Genomic DNA, 16,834 nt, shown 5'->3' on the forward strand with positions numbered 1-16,834 from the left:
CTGGCCTAGAACTCACTCTGCAAATTGCTGGCCTTGAACTCTTAAAGACCTGTTTGCCTTTACATTCCAAGTGCTGAGGTGAAAGGCATGTGCCACCACAACCGGCTCAAGTTTTTGTTTGTTTGTTTGTTTGTTTTTTAGAGACAGGGTTTCTCTGTGTAACCTTGGCTGTCCTGGACTCACCTTGTAGACCAGGCTGGCCTTGAACTCACAGCAATCTGCCCACCTCTGCCTCCTGAGGGCTGGGATTAAAAGTGTGCACTACCACACCCAGTTAACTTTTATTTTTTAAATATGTGTAGAAATGTATGTCTGAGTGTGTATTTGTGCATATGTATGCAGTACCCAAAGAAGACAAAAGAGGGCATCAGATCCACTATGTGGGTGCTGGGAACTGAACTTGGGACTTCTCTGCAAGAGGACTCTTAACTGCCCAGCCATCTGAGACAGAATCTCACTGTTGCCCTGGATCTTGTTGTGTAGACCAGCTTGGGTTCAAACTCAAAGACAGCTGCCTGCTTTTGCTTCCCAGACACTAGGATTAGAGTAACCCACACTGCCTGGCTCCTCTGCTCCCTTTTCCTTTTGAAGGTCTCTCCACATAGCCCTGGGTGTCCTGAACTCTCTTTGTAGACCAGGCTGATCTCACAAGAGAGCCACCTGCCTCTGCCTCCCAGTGTTCCCAGCTCCTTAAGTACCGGTCACTGTGACTTCCCCCTGTGATGACTGACCCGAACTGTGAGACATATAAGCCTTTCCTTCTCGAAGTTGCTTTTGTCAGGGTGTCCACCATAGCAACAGAGAAGTACCTAACACTTAGTCTGTTCCTATGGCAGAACATGGCTGCCTCATCTGCCCCTTCAGGCTGAGCCCCTGGGGAGGCTGGACAAGCCTGGAGTAGCAGAGAGACAGGAATCCAGCTCCTGTGTGGCTGTGGGTGAGACAGGACACAACACGGAGGCAGCTAGGGCAGAAAGCAGGCTGCCACAGGGAGACTGGCTGAGGTAACTGGATATTGACTGAGCCATACACTACATTCCAACTCCAGCTGCGCTGTGGGACCCCAGTCCTGTGCCCACCTCCATCCCTTTCTGGTGACTGTCACCATCCGAGGCCCCGTGTGGCTCCCATAGTGGTTTGGCTGAAGCTACTGCTGGCCCAGGACCCAGAAAGCAGAAAAGGCACTGGTGACTGCTCAGGCTGGGACGAGTGAGCAGGCCAGAGCACAGAGGGACAGAGGCAGCCTCTGACCCGTGAGGTGTACTCTCTGGGCAGTGTCACTGTCCTGCTGCTGCTCACATCCCAGCCCTGCAGATGGTACCTAAGTACAGACTGGATGGGGGGCCAGGAAGCAGTGCACCTGCACTCCATCTGAACAAGAAGATGCTCTTTTCACAGACAAGTGCTTCACGTCCCCCACTTAGTAGATTAGGGTGGGCTTCCTGGTCCTGTGGCGCACAGACAATGCATGAGCAGGAATGAGGCCCTGCACAGACCACACAGACCTGCTCTAGACCTTGCATGGTGAGTCCTGATACACATGCCAGCTGGTCCGGCTCCAATTTGACCCTAATTGCCCTGGTTTCCCCTGTAGTAGGTGCTGGGGGTGGCGTCCCTGGCACTCGGGTCTTGGGTCAGTATGGATACATCCTGTATAGCAGCACAGGATGATTACCACAAACGATCTACCACTGAGCACACTCCCAACAGGCTCCTTTGGTTTCAGTTGGTGTATAAGCTTTCTTTGTTGACCACACCCCCATCCATCCTTAAGAGCCCACGCCCATGCGCTTCCCTCTTGAGCTCTTTGCTCAGATCTCTATTTAGTCACTGGTGATGCTGTCTCCTCCCCACCCCCGACCCCCTAGCTCTGGGAAGTCCTCAGCCAGGTATGTAGGAACTGACCCACTTCTACCTCCAGATGCAGGTGGAACGGAGGAGAGCAATGAGATAAAGAGGAACTTGGGCAGGCTTGGGACGGCGGTACCCAGGCCCCCCATAGCCAGCTCTTACCTGTGTCATTGGCACACGGGTAGTGGTAAGTGTGGATGCATCCTTTAAAGGAGCATGAGATGGTCGCTCCGGCCTCATGGCAACTGGAACATGGCTGCAGAGAGAGGAAGGCAAGTGAGTCCCCGAATGTCCCACACAGGCTCGCAGCCCTTCTGCTAGAGTGGCACTGGGATCAGCAGGCAGGGACTGCCCTTGAGGCTTGGCCCTCTGCCACCCCCCTGGGCTGGCACACTGGCTGGAAGACCCTCTTGGGCTAGTAGTGGTGCTAGCCACCACAGTGGCCATGGCTGGCAGCCACCATCTGTCAGGTGCTGCTTACACACTGGCTCCTAGCAGCCATAGGGGGAGTGGCTTTCACTGACCTCCAGTTTCCAGATGGCGAGACAGGCCCCTCCTATGTGTGAGAGGGGGACAAGCAGCACTCTCTCTACCCAGTGGCAGCAGCAGATACATAGAGGAACTGATGTATGACTGACCCCCAAGAGGCTGATCTCATGTGAATCTGATGCCTCCCAGAATATGTCCAGCCCTGGTTGGTCTCCATAATGAGTTTTGCTCAGAGGCTGTGACAATGCCAGGACAAGACAACGATGAGAAAGCTAATGGAGGGCTGACGCCAAACCTGGGCATAGGGAAAAATACAGATGGGCCCCAGGCCACCTCCTCCCAAGCCTGTCACCACGATGGGCAGTGAGGATGGAGGGAGGCAGAGGACACAGCAGGCTCAGAAGCTAAGCACTGCAGTAAGCCAACAGTCTAGCACTCGACTATCTTCTCTAGGCCAGAGAAAAGAGAACTGGGAAAACCCCATAGGCTCCAAGTTCCAGGCAGACCCTGAGCCACAGGCCCAGGCTGCCCTAGCAAGGTGGGATTGGTCCAGATGGTCTGGAGCTGGACTGGCCAGCAGGGGAGGGGTGGCAGGAGAGGAGGACATTTGAGCCAAGTCTCTGGGTAAGCCACCCTACGACCTGGAGCCTTAGGCCCACCAGACCCCTCCCCCACCCCCGAGACAGAGTTTCTCTGTGAAGCCTTGGCCGTCCTGGACTCACTTTGTAGACCAGGCTGGCCTCAAACTCACATAGATCCGTGTGCGCCTGCCTCTGCCTCCCAAGTGCAGGGGCACAGCTGATGAACTGTGCCTCACTTCTTGGCTCAGGCACCCACACCCAGAGGCTACCAATCTCCTGAGGGTGAGTCAGGCCCAGCTCCCTGAATTGCACACTCCCTCTAGCCAGGAAATGAGGTGCATGGCGACACTGAGGTCAGGGATGTGGATGCGGGCAGCCTGGGTGGCTAAAGAAAGATGTGGAAGGTGGGCACGGTGTCCTGAGATAGCAGACACTGGAGGACAGGAAAGGCCAAAGGCCTGGCCAGTGTACTGGGTGGGAGCTGGCATTCTGGGGCTTGCAGAGGACATGAGGCTTTCCTGGAGCTAGACTTGAACCCGGATCTGCCTGGTTCCTGGGGAGAGTAGTGCCTCCAAGCCAGAGGCAGAAGTGGGCTGAACTATGATGCTGAAGGTCACTCTCCAGGGAACCTGGGAAATCTTAGCCTATCCCCCAGCCTATTCTGGGGTGCCACGTTATGAGCACGTGGCTGTGGGGTACAGCCTGGCAGCAGGTCCCAGCTGCCAGCCATGCCCACCTGTCAGGGAGAAGCCTTCAGTATGCAGCCAGCCCTTGTCAAGTGAGAGCTTCTCCTGACCTTCCCTGGGGTGTGGCAGAGCTGACAGGGCTCAGCAGGGAGCTGGCTAAAGCTACAGCTACGACCCTGTGATCCATACACCCTCCCCAGCTCACCAGGACGTTCTGTTTGTGCCAGCATGGGCAAGGACAGGCCACAGCACAGCTTCAGGCTAGGGTGCAGGGACCTTTACCTACACTCACCAATGTATCTCCTTGTTACGTCAGGATGGGGACATGAGATGGCTGGGTCCCACCACTGGACCCCAAAGATAGCCCTGGATGGTGCAGGGTCTCAGGACAACCAGCTGGACAGCGGTTCCAGGCTTATTTCACTTATTTTATTTTGCATGCATTGGTGTTTGCCTACATGTATGACTCTGTGAGGGTCCCCTGGGACTGGAGTTACAGATAGTCGTGAGCTACCATGTGGGTACTGTGAACCCAGGTCCTCTGGAGGAATAGGCAGTGCTCTCAACCACTGAGCCATCTCTCCAGCTGGTTATTTTCTAATGAAGGGAGAGACAAGACTATTTCAAGGTAAGCTATGGAGATAAAGTTACCATGGAGCCAGTGACAGGCAGGAAGCAGATAGGGAGGTGCAGGTGGTGTCTGCCTGCTGCATGAACTGGCTGAGGTACTGAAAGTTGGGCTGTCTCATCTCTTCTCAGCAAGGTGGCCAGAGAGATTCTACAGCCATTACCGTGGACAGTAGGTACCTGCAGCCAAGGGCAGCATCCACAGTGGTCCCCAAGGTCAAAGGTGGGAACTGCCTGGGCAGAATGCTAGGACAACAAAGGGTGGGAAGGAGGGAGGGTACTGGACAGCTAGGGTTCTCGAAGGCTCAGCTGCTGCCCACAGTGGGCTGAGGGAAGGGTAGGAAGGAGGGAGGGAGAGAGGGAGGGAAGGAGGGAGAAAGGGAAGGGCGGAGGAGGAAGTCAACAGAGCTAGCATGGACATCCAGTGAGAACCAGTGTGGAGGAAGGGGCCTGGAGCCTACCTGCCCAGAAGCCATGGCCTAATCTGCAAAGGCAGAAGTGGCCTTGCTGCCCTGGGGAGTATGGGCTCTGGGGCGGCGTCTGCCAGGCCCCTCAGCCTGAGGAACCGTAGCTGCAGCCATGGCTTGGAATGCTTGCTCCTTCCCAGACCTGTGATCGATCCCAGACACAGCTCTAAGGGTCAGTAGGTGCTAATGTGCTAGGTCCTGCGACCTTGTGCCACAGGACAGGAAGGGACAAGGGTAGAGGTAGTGCCTGTGGCAGTCCAGCCTTCTCTGAAGGGATGCCTTAGAACTGGAGGTTTGCGCTTCGGGGCTTCTGTGACCAGGTAAGCCAGGGATACCCAGGACCAGTGTCCCATGCTTTAGCCACACGTTGTTTAGGAGCTCTCCCCTATGTCCCAGCTCAGGGGGAGAGCAGGCCATCTTGGCATTCAGCTCTGGAAGGACTCCAGGTCTGGGTAGTATGTGTGGGCAGGCCAGCCCAGGGGACACAGGAGCTGTGGCACATGCCCTGGCAGGACAGATAAATGTGTCCTGCTGTCACCCCAGGAGTGCTCCGACTTGCTTCCACACTCCCTCAAGGGACTCCGCGGACTGGAAGCTGCACTCTTTGGCTATGGGCACAAGTGACCCACAACAAAGCCCTGGAGACACCTGTCAGCCTGTCCCACACCCCACCCCAGCTGGTCTAGCTGCTTACCATGTCCACAGCTAACTTCATGGCCTCCTGAAGCCCAAAGAGCTTCCCGGCCACCAGGTACACCCCGCTGGTCCACACAGCACAGGCCTCATGTACCCAGTGCTCCTGGGTGTCCCCACCAGGTTCTGCAGGGGCCTCTTTGCTGCATTCATGTTTGCGGCTCTTGTCAGCTGGGGCCACCTCATCACCCCCGTCCCCCTGACCGTCACAGCAATAGCAACTCTGCAGCCGCCGAGACAGGCCCCGGGCACTGGTACGCAGGGAGCCCTGCTTGGCAGGGTCAGCTGAGCCATCAGGCCTGGACAGCCTCCCTGGGGTCGTGGCGGCGGTGATGGTGGTAGTGGTAGTGGCAGCAGCATTGGTGCTGGCTGCACATTCCAGGCCTTTGAGTGTTCTCTCAAGAGGCAGAGAGGCCTCCTCAAAGGGGCCCTCCAGCCGCACCTTCTCCTTGAGTTTTGGCTTCTTTTTGGGGAGGCAGTGCTCAGGGTAGTAGGGACCACAGAGGTCCCCGAGGTCCTTGAAGTTGGCCGGGTTTTGGCAGAGGCAACAGACAAGGCAAGAGGTACTCAGGGCCTTGGACACCACAGGCCCCAGGTGCATGGTGGAGGAAGGGGGCAGGGAGGGCCTCGGCTGCAGCACGGAGCCTCCAGGGAATGTGGTGAGAGAGGCCCCAGCTGGTTCTAAGGAGGAAGAGGAGGAGGCAACAGAGGACGGCTTCCAGTGGGGCTTGGGCTCGTCCCCTGGGGAGTTGACAACAGTGCATATGGTGGTGTATGCATCTCGCTTCTCCACCCGTACAAAGGGCGAGAAGGCTGGGGTGCGGCTGTCTGCCCTCAGCCGCTTGCAAGAGGAAATGTATTTGAGTCGGATTTCAGGCTCTGCAGGATCCAGGGGCAGTACCTGCTGCTGCCGTCTCCGAGCGCCACGTCCCTTACAGGGTGAGGCATGGGTGGTCTTTGCCCGGCCGCGACTGAGGCGCTTCCGCTTTGAGTAGCTGCTATAGCTGGCCTGGCCTGGCTGCTTCTGTGCCCTTGTCTGGGGCTGGCAGGGCCGGCCCTCGGGGGGCTGGGAGGCCAGTCCCAGCTCCTCTGTCTTTGGCTTCTTGCCTCCTCCACTGGAGTTGTCCTCACCTCCGCCCTGAGTGCTGCTGGCCCTGTCGTGGGGAGCGAGGAGCAGAGCTTGGCCAGGACAGGGCCGCTTCTCCAACGGGCCTTTGGGGGATCCCAAGGCCCCGGTCCTGCCTTTCCGGCTCCTTTTCTTTGGGGCCCGGGCAGTCCCTAGGGATGGCAGGGTCTCAGGGGACATAAAGGCCTCAGCTTTGGGACAGTCAGCAGCAGAGGACAGTTTCTTACTACTTAAGAGTTTGCCTTTTAGGGACCTGCTGGCTGGATTTCTACACAGCAGGTCGGCTCCTGGAGCTGCTGGCAGCACCTGCCCAGGGCCCATTCCTCCTACACCCTCATCTGCCCCAGCTGGACTGCCCCCTGAACGTTTCTCAGGTAGGGCTGGGCTCCGAGGTGTTCCAGGAGGGGCCCCTGCCACTCTGCATGCAAGTTTCTTGAGACCAGGTGAGGTGATCTTCTGTACTATGGCCTCCAGCTTGAGGCCACGGCCCTTTCGAGGTGGCAGTACCTTGGTCCTCACAGCACTGGGCAGGGATGATGGTGTAGCCAACCCCATGCATGCAGCAGGTGGCTCCAGGGGTGGGGGTGGGGGTGGTTCCCCACTACCCCTGGGCCTGGCCCTCTGGGGTGAGGCCATCCTCCTTAAGAGGCCAGGGGAGCTCTCAGCCCTCTCCTCCCTCCCATCTACCCCACTTCCATTGCTGCTTCGCAGGATGAGGCTTCGCTTTTTGGTGGGGACAGGAGCCATGAAAGCCGACTTCCTTTTGAGTGTGTGGAGAGGCCGATCTGAAAGCTTGCTCCCTGTACCAGGCTTCGGTACTTTTACCCGCTGGCTCACCCGGCCTTCCTTCTGGGGCCCACTGGAAACCTTGAATGCAGTGGGTAAGTGGTTGTTAGCAGGGAGTTTCTTGGTGGCACGACAGTCTGAGATCCGGCTCTCTGAGGGCCGCCGCCGTTTGGCATGGAAGACCTGCTGGGGTTTGGTTCGAGACCGGAGGACCATGGAACGCTGGTCCTTGCCAGGCATGCTGGGAGAGTCTGGCTCCTTGGTCTTGGAGCCCATGGGGCTGCTGTCTGAGGCAACAGGCAGGGCAGCAGGGTTGCTGGGGCTAGATGCAGCCTTGGGGGATGGTTTTCCTACCCGCTTGCCAGACTTGAAGGCAGCTCGCTGTTTGCCTCCCAGTTTGTCAGGAGGTGTGGGGGTGGTGGTCAGGCCTGGAGGCCCGGGAGTTTGGGGCTCACTCAGAGCGGTCAGAGAGCGGGTACACATTCTGGGGAGACCTTCTGACAGCCCCCGGCCTGGAGCTCCAGCCCCTTCTGCCTGTCCCTGTGGAGGTCCCGTGCAGGACTCTGGGAGCAAGAGGTCTTTGGGAAGTGCTGGCACTCTGCATGGAGAGTCTTCAGCCTCAGGCAGCCCCCGTTGGACTCTGCGGCTCCGTAAACTTTTACCCCGTGGCACAGGCTCTTTCTTAGCTATGGGCCCCTCAGGCACAGCAGGCTTGTGAGGCTTTGGGGCCAGAGAGCCTTCTGAAGTGCTCGAACTACCAGGAGCTCTCTCCATCTCTGGCCCATCTTCTCCTGGCTTCATATGTGACAGAGAAGATTCAAACCAGCTCTGGACCTTTGATTCAGCACCGACAGAGGGGCCCAAAAGGACAGCAGGCTCCCCAGAGAGGTGACATGGGGAGGCCCAGCCAGCCTTGGTGTCCAGCACCTCCTCTGCTTCCTCCTTGGTGCACATCAGTGGGGCCTTGGGGGACAATGGGTCCTGCAGACTGGGCCTCTGCTCAGGGCTCCCCAGCAGTTCACACAGGGAGGAGTACTCCTCCTCTGCTTCCAGGTCCTCCTTCCTGCCAGGGGGCGGCAGCAGGGGCAGGTCCCCAAAGTCAGCAGAGGAACAGCAATGCCGACTGTCCTCCAGCCACTGGTCAGCCTTGCCCACCTCGGGGCACTGAAGCAGCCCCCCCACTTCCTCTTTCACCCCATCGGCCTCCTGCGGCTTGCAGTCCCCAGACAGTGCAGCTGCTGTCTTCCCGATGGCATGCTCCTCCTGGAAGCCCAGGCAGGCAGCGGGCTCGTGTGCATCGGCTTTGCCCACGCTGTCTGAGGCTTTTGCACCCTGCTCCAAGCCCTTGGAAAGCTCACCAGGGTGGAGACCCCAACGAGGACAAGCATCACCCAGGTTTTCCTCTGGCCAGGCAAAGGGGTTGGCACTGTCCACTGAGCTGGCAGTGGTTGTGTCTGGAAAGCAGTCAAATGCTGCCGTGGTGGGGTCAGGAGTGGCAGCCCCAAGCAAAGGCTTGGTGCCAAAGGACAGGGGACTGGTTGTCTTCTTCGGGTCAGTGGTGGCGAAGGCCACGGGAGGGTCTTCAAATAGCCCTGGGCTGAAGTCCTTGGTGCTGCCACCCTTGTCGAGCTGCAAGGACTCAGGTAGGGCCTCTGGCTCCCCTGGCTGGGCCCATGAAGTCTTGGCCACAGTGTCCAGGCAGGTGCTGTGGTTCTCCAAGGAGAAGGGTGGCTTGCTGTTGTCCTTGGGCAGGCTAGAAGCCTCAACCCAGGCCTTGTCAGCCTTTTCAACAATGGCTTCCTGCAGCCCCAGGATCTCAGAGGCCAGATCTTCCTGTGCCAGGGCACTGAGCAACAGCCTCGGGCAGTCCCGCTCGCCTGCCACAAACTTGGAGAAGCTGTCCAGGGGCAGGGTACTGTGTAGGCTCTGGAAAGAGTCATCCGACTTGGTGGACATGTCGTCAGGTGAGGTCACAGAACAGGTGGACACAGACTCGGGCTTGGCCTTTGAGTTGCTGTTGACCCTGGCAGGACTGCCGCGGGCCTGGTTGCAGTAGAGGAAGCTGCGCTCTAGCGGGTCCTCAGAGCCACTCAGGTAGTCAGTATCTTGTGGCTCAGCATGAGTGGATTGTGGCGTGCTGCTTGGTGGTTCAGACAGTGGTGTGCCTGCTGGCTCAGCTGAGTAGCCACTGCCCTCTGGGCTACAGTGCTGGCTCTTGTGCTGCTCTGGAGTCCTAGACACAAGGCTCTTGACCCCTTTCTTCTGTGGCATGGCAGCTTTGGACAGCAAGAGCTGCTGCACAGTGTTGGAGATGTTTTCTACCTGTGAGGTGAGTGCTGTGAGGCTCTGCAGGCTGAGGTCTGACAGCAAGCTGTCGGGGAGCTTCTCCTTTTGCAAGGGCTTGCAGTTGCTGACCTGAGGGTCCACGGAACTGGCAGCGTCTGTTGGGGATGGGTTGAGCAGGGGCATAAAGTGGCTGTGGTCTGTGATGCCTGTGGGGAAGGCCCCAGTGCTAAGCGGCTGTTGGCTATAGGGGAAGTTTTCCAGATTGGGCATCAGTGGCGACGGGGTGGAGCTGTAGGAAGGGGAGCGACCCACAGACCGTGCAGGGGAGTGGCTGGAGCTAGGGCTGAAGGTCTGGTAATACTGTTCTGGAGTCCTGACAGCTGTGTCCGGTGGGCAGTAGGCCTGGCCTTGCTGTCCATAGTGTTGGTACTTGGCGAGGTTCTGGTAGTGGAGTGTTTCCTGGGTGTGGTGCCGGCTTTGAAGTGCTTGCTGCTGCTGCTGCTGCTGCTCATAACCAAGGCGGCCTGACTGGTAAGCGTGAAGGTTCTGGACCCGCTGCCCCGGGGCCAGGCTCGCATTGGCACTCATTGGCCTGTCGTGAGGCTGGGCAGATGGTGCTGTGCAACTCTTGTATGAGTGGGCCCCCTGCCCACCTCCCTGCACTGTTGGGGCGTAAGTGGAGGAGGTAGGGAAGGACTGGGAATGCTGGGGAAAGTGGCTGCCCTGGGGGAAGGGCAGAGGCGAGGCAAGGTCATTCTGTGGTTTCTGCCTTTGGAGTTTGGGGTAAGCCAGAGGCTGCTGAGGCTGTGGTGGTGGGACATGCAGGCTGTGAGTCCGGAAGGGAAGTTGGGAACCTTGGTCAGGGTACTGCCTGTTTGGGGGCACCACTGTCTTCTTCATCAAGTTCTCCTCATACTTGTTCACTGCCCCTGGCAGGGGCTGCGGCTGGGGAGGTGGTGGCTGTGGCCCCCCCCAGGTCTGAAGACCCTCCTCTCCAGAGTAGCGTCCCGTGTAGGGGCTGCTGTCTTGAACATAGCTGGGGAAAGCTGGCCTTCCCTGCAGGGACTTGCTGCCTCGGTGGTACTTGTCTGCAGCTGCCGGGGCCACTGTGCCAGAAGGTGTACCAGCGCCACCCTCGTAGCCTGTGTAGGGCTGTGGGTTGTAATAGTCCTTGGCCAGCAGCCGCTGCCGATCACAGCTCAGCCCCGCCTGACCCGGCTGCCTGTAGTTCTCCAGTCGTGATGTCTCCTGTGAGGTCTGTGGGTAGTTTTGCTGTTTGCCATGGAAACCACACCTTTCTCGAAAAGACTGCATGACTCGGGCAGTTATCTGTGAAGAGAAGGGGTAGAGGGAAAACAAGTCAGATGGGCCGTGTTCTACGCTGCCTCACCGCCCCCCCCTCTTCCCACCAACTGTGCATACACTGACAGCCTCTGGGCCTGAGAGGTGTGCCCTGAAATCCTGCTTCCACAGCTCCTGCAGCTGAGCCCTGCTCAGGAGAGCTGCCACTGCAATGAATAGTCCAAAATAGGCTGCACAGAGCAAGTCACGGCAATGGCCACTCCAGGTCCCTCGTGCCAGCTCCTCCTCTCTATCCTCTTGTCTGTACCACCACGCCCAGCCCTTGCAGATAGCTCAAAATCATTTAACAGAGCAATTCCACTCCGTTCCCTGGGGCCCTGCTGGATCCCATAATCTTAGTCTTTGTACAGCCGTACTTAATCATGACCCAGCCACACTGGGTACCCATGAGGACCCCCTCCCCAACTGGGGAGAGGCTGCTTGGCAGGCCTGCTGTGACTGCACATACAGGGATCCACGCATGTACAAAGGGCCTATCAGGCACATGTCCATGCACACTCACACACACCTCCCCTGCAGTGCCATCTGGACTCTGTCCCTTCTGGCAGATGTTGACTGGGGGCTGCTAAGCCAACTGTCCACATAAAGCATCCCCTCCTCTGCCTCCTGGGAACGCAGGATGGTAGCACCTGCCTCCTGTTCTTGGTATCATAGGTGCATAAACAGATTATGTAGTCCAGAGTGTGGGGATGCATACTAATAGGGGACAAAGCCGCAGTTCCCTGGCCACTGGAGAGCGAGCATGCTAACCTTCCTCTTCTCTGTCCCTTCCTGATGAGCCGCTGCCAACTTTCCCAGGTCAGGGCTGGTGCAGGCAGCACCAACGCAGAGACAGGACTAGGTAGTATCCAACCACCAGGAAGAGCCGGGGGGCTTTTGTGGATAGAGTCACAGCCCAGGCTTGTGCACCTCAGCTCATTGGCTTGGTTATCCCAGAAAATCCTCAGTGTCAGTAAAGAGGAATGTCCCCAAATCACAAAGAAGGCTGGATATTGGCCCTGCACCCCACAGACTCGATTTACCAGCCACCAGCTGGATGTACAAGCTCTCTGGGTCTGAGCAGTCAAAGCCCCTAGAAAGGGATTGGGACTTTCCAGTTCTTGTCCCAAAACACACTAAGATGGAGGTGTGGCCTGCCATAGATCACAAAGGTTTCAGGGCTTTGTTTTGTTGAGATCTAAATGTGGGGGAGGAGAGGTAGGTGCCTTAGAGAAAGAAAACACAGAGGTGTGGGGGCGGGAGTGGAGGGGTATTGGCAGGGAGCTCCAGCCTCCCTTTAGTCTGGATCCCAGAAAGGTGCTTTCCTTCGTCTTGGAACTGGTCCAGGGAAGGGGCAAAAGAGGAGCTTCACCCAGTGGAACAGGGCATGCCGAGGCATTGGATAACCCCCAGAGCTCACAGCAGTAGGCCTGACCCAGCTGACCCTAGGACAACTTTCCTCCTCTCCAGGTTGCTAAAGCGTCCTGCCTGCCCCACCCCAATTCATGACCAGGGCAGTGCCCACCTACCCTGTGGGTCCACTTCATTCCCGTCCTCCTGCTTGTACTCCAGGCTGTGCCAGTCCAGAGGGGCTGGAGGCAGCACCCATCCAAGTGGGCAGCCTGGTGCCTTCCGCGCCCACCCTCCCAGAGCAGGGCACTCTGGATGCAGCTGGATGCCATGCCTGCTCAGGATGGCTGCTGGGCCACTCCTAAGACCAGGACACAAAATGCCAGTTCCATGTCCTCCCTGGGAATGTGTTTATAGGCCCAGAACGCACAAACCCGGACTGCTCTGAAGGCTGCATCTGCCTCCCTCATATATCTGCACAAATTACATTTCGGTTTTTATTAGTCCCAGATCACTCTCATTTCCTGCTGAGTGTCCTGTGGATATCATTAACATTTCTACAGCTAGATGGTGTGTGTGTGTGTGTGTGTGTGTGTGTGTGTGTGTGTGTGTGTGTGTGTTTCTCCTCTCCCCTTCCATCCCATCCACACATTCCCCAAAATGCATTACCAGAGACATTATCTAAAAGGAGGGGAGCCATGAACAGTGTCCCCTCCCTCCCTGCCTGCTCTGTCCCTGCCCCATCTAATCAGTCCAGCCGCCGCGCCTTTTAATTTCCCCACACAGGATTACAGGCTAGCTTCCCAGTGCACACGGGCAGCTGGATGTGGAAAGCATCTATCTCTAAGAAAAGACAGTTCAATTAAAATCCCAGAGGCCCAGGGCCGGTTGGAGGACACAGGCAGAAACATGTGCCCCAGCACCACCCTCTAACCCTGGCAGAGGGTGGGACAGAAACAAAGGCCCAAGCATGGTGGCATCCTAGCTACCAGCTTGGAGGTGAGGAGATTCTGCTGGCTCTGCCAGGAGAAAATAGGGTGCTGCCTCTTTAAGAACCAACTCAAGCTTGCAGTGGGCTCCGTTGTTATTAATTATTGTGATTATGATTATTTTTCAAGAGCACCAGGAAAGGACATAAAAGGGACAAGAGGCAGATAGCAAAGGCCTGGGGTGGGCAGCATCAGGAGAGCAGACAGGAGGATGAATTCCCCCACAGGTGACAGTGACTTCAACATGGCAGAAAGAAGTTCAGATGGCTGGAATAAAAGCAGTAAGGTCTGGGAAGGGCACCTGCCCCAGCTTCCTCCCCTCCTCACTTCTGGAAACTTCCCGGGGCTTCCCCTCAACCACCCTGGCAGAATCTGGCAGGCAGGTAATGGGAATCCAGAGCAGCCCTTGTGGTGATAGGGGACATGAACACCCCACCCTTGTAAGCACCGGTCACTCCAGATGCCAGATGAGAGCACAGCAGGCCCGAGCTCATGATCTCTGTGGAGCCTGACGGTGCTTGCAATCCAGATGAAGTTCCTTAGACATAGCAGCAACCGAGGACCGCAAGCCAGCAACACGGCCATGAAACCGTACGCTGAAGGCATGGTGAGGCTGAGCCTTGGGCACAGCCCTTCTCCCAGACACTCTAGGAGGGGGCCTGGCCACTAGGGACCTCTATGTTTTATCTTGTCCCTTTTACAACTAAAGGGGCAAACCCTAGCTGAGCAGCAGAATTCAAACCCTTCTCCTGGACACCAGAAAGTTCCCACCATGAAAGAGTGTCTTGGTGCAACAGCCAGAAAGCAGAGCTGAGCTCAGGCCACGCAAATACATGCACAGGCACCCACCTGCCTGTGTGCCTCTCCATAGTAGACCAGACTCTGAAAGCCTGGCTTTGTATTTCTGTGCTACTAGGGACAAACCCAGGACCTTTAGCTTGCAAAGCAAGGTCTACCACTGAGCTGAACCCTAGTTCTCAGCAGGCAATCCTACTTATAGTATTTGGCCAGCCTCTGGTGAGTGGTCATCAACCCCAGAGCCTCATCAGGCCCAAGAGTTGGCCCCACTGGTGAGATGGGTATGCAGTGGGCCAGAGCTGCTATGGTTCCCACTGGGCCCTGTAGGAATGTTATCCTGAGGGAAAGAGGGAGAAAGGTGGAGGTAGAGGTGGGAAGAGGCAGGCACCTTGGCAGCCCCCACCCAGTCACTGGCCCTCCCAACGACCTATAGTTGTTTAGAACCTGATTGGTAGCTGCAGGAAAAAATTGAAAGCCTAGCCCACTGGAGGCCCGGGAAGGCAGAAGATGTTCATGGAGACCCCAAGGGCCTCCCCATCTGTTATGGATGAGGAATAATAAAAGAAAGACTTGAAAGCCGGGTGTGGTGGCGCGTGGCTTTAATCCCAGCACTTGGGAGGCAGAGGGAGGTGGATTGCTGTGAATTCGAGGCCAGCCTGGACTACAAAGTGAGTCCAGGACAGGCAAGGCTACACAGAGAAACCCTGTCTCAGGGGGGAAAAAAAGACTTGGGGACTGGGCGATGGCTTAGTGGGTAGGAGAGCTTGTTGTATGAGCACAAACACCTGAGTTTGGAACCCCAGCACCCATGCAAAAAGCTAGGCATAACTATGTGAGCCTACAACCTGAATAACAAGGGGGAAGGGGATGGAGAAGAGGGAGAAACCGGTATAGCCAGGCAGCGACACTGTCTTAAGGGCATAAGGCAAAAGCAGCAGAGGAAGGCACCAGAGGTCACTTCCACATGCTTACACGGGTGCCCTCACCCATGCACACTGGTCTCTTCCACATGCTTACACGGGTGCCCTCACTCATGCACACTGGAGGTATCTTCCACATGCTTACACGGGTGCCCTCACCCATGCACACTGGTCTCTTCCACATGCTTACACGGGTGCCCTCACTCATGCACACTGGAGGTATCTTCCACATGCTTACACGGGTGCCCTCACCCATGCACACTGGTCTCTTCCACATGCTTACACGGGTGCCCTCACCCATGCACACTGGAGGTCTCTTCCACATGCTTACACGGGTGCCCTCACCCATGCACACTGGTCTCTTCCACATGCTTACATGGGTGCCCTCACCCATGCACACTGGAGGTCTCTTCCACATGCTTACACGGGTGCCCTCACCCATGCACACTGGAGGTCTCTTCCACATGCTTACACGGGTGCCCTCACCCATGCACACTGGAGGTCTCTTCCACATGCTTACACGGGTGCCCTCACCCATGCACACTGGAGGTCTCTTCCACATGCTTACATGGGTAACCGCACCCATGCACACTGGAGGTCTCTTCCACATGCTTACATGGGTAACTGCACCCAGGCACACTGGAGGCCTCTGCAGTTGAGGCAAGGATAAATCTGCATGGAACCCACAAGAGCAGTCAGACCCCACAGGCCTTGAGACTAGGCTAGTCTCCTTAGGCTAGGGCTAGCATCAGTTTAGTGCATGAGAGGTGGTGGTGAGGCAGTTCTACCCCAAGCACAGCCTCTCAAGACCACCCCATGCTGGTAAGACCTTCATTACAGGTCCTCACCCCCAGCAGGGTCTGGGTCCTGAGTAGCCAGAGGCTGAAGGAGGGACAGGAAGCAGAAGACAGAGACAGGGTGTGAGTCAGGGTTTTTAGAACACGTGCTTATTAGCACATGCTGGGCATCCCCATCACTGAAATGGAAACTTAGCAGGGTATAGTGGCATAAACCTATGATCCCAGCATCAGGAATCTGAAGCAAGGGGATCAGATCTCAAGTTCAGGACTAGAGCTCAGTGGGAGAGTATTCACCTAGCATTCATGAGGCCTTAAGTTCAACTTACCAGCACTGCAACAAGCCAGCCTGGCCAACACAACTAAACCAACTTTAAAAAATTGTCCCCAGCATCTTCTGAGACCAGGTCCTAAGGGGCTGAGGATGTTTGAGAACCCCCTTCTGACTGGCCCTGTACCAGTTCTTTCTTAGACATAGCCCTGCAGTGTCTCTTACTAGGATGCAATGGGTCACAGCCTGGATGCCCTCAGTAGCAGGGGTCCAGAGACCAATTGGCCCTGCGCCCACCATCAGGGCTGCCTTGTCTGTGGCCACTTCACTGGCTACACTGCATCTTCATCAGTCTCTTGTGCGTACTTTGTTTAGGGTCACTTTATTCACCACTCAACAAAAGGTACCACCACCTATCTGTCAAAACAAGGAGAAAAAGAAAAGGCACAGGAGCCAACTACAAAGAGGGCAGGGCCTTTCCCATGCCCAGCTCAGGCTAGCCTGCCCTCACTGATGCCACCCATAGCAAGGTCCGAAGACCAGCCATTCGGGAGTCTGGCCAGAGGTAGCTCACAGGGAGTTGCCAAGCTGCTTGGGTTGGTCAACACTCTGAGCCCCAGCAGGACCCATCCTTACAGAAGGCTGAAACGGATCCTCCATAAAGCGGTGTCCTCGCCACTTCATGTGCCCAGAAGGACACAGGACTTAACTGACTCTTGGAAGAAGCAGCAAAGGAAGTGCCAAGCCAGTAGCACAGTGTCTAAATGCCAACAGGC

At 56.8% G+C, this 16,834-nt stretch overlaps 1 protein-coding gene across 9 annotated transcripts in view; it reads right to left on the reverse strand.

Annotated features, from left to right (window-relative positions):
• Nucleotides 1-16,834, reverse strand: part of RAI1 (retinoic acid induced 1) — a 102,556-nt gene that overhangs the window by 3,999 nt on the left and 81,723 nt on the right. For all 9 annotated transcript variants that reach the window (XM_084762364.1, XM_084762367.1, XM_084762361.1 and 6 more), the window contains 2 exons: nt 5,396-10,921; nt 2,014-2,107 (listed from right to left, as the gene is read on the reverse strand). In XM_084762364.1, coding sequence (XP_084618490.1) covers nt 2,014-2,107; nt 5,396-10,906 — 5,605 coding nt within the window. In that variant the 5' untranslated portion in view covers nt 10,907-10,921. The remainder of the gene's footprint in view (nt 1-2,013; nt 2,108-5,395; nt 10,922-16,834) is intronic.

Source organism: Acomys minous (genome assembly GCF_964271855.1).
Source record: "Acomys minous genome assembly, chromosome: 16".
Taxonomy (NCBI): domain Eukaryota; kingdom Metazoa; phylum Chordata; class Mammalia; order Rodentia; family Muridae; genus Acomys; species Acomys minous.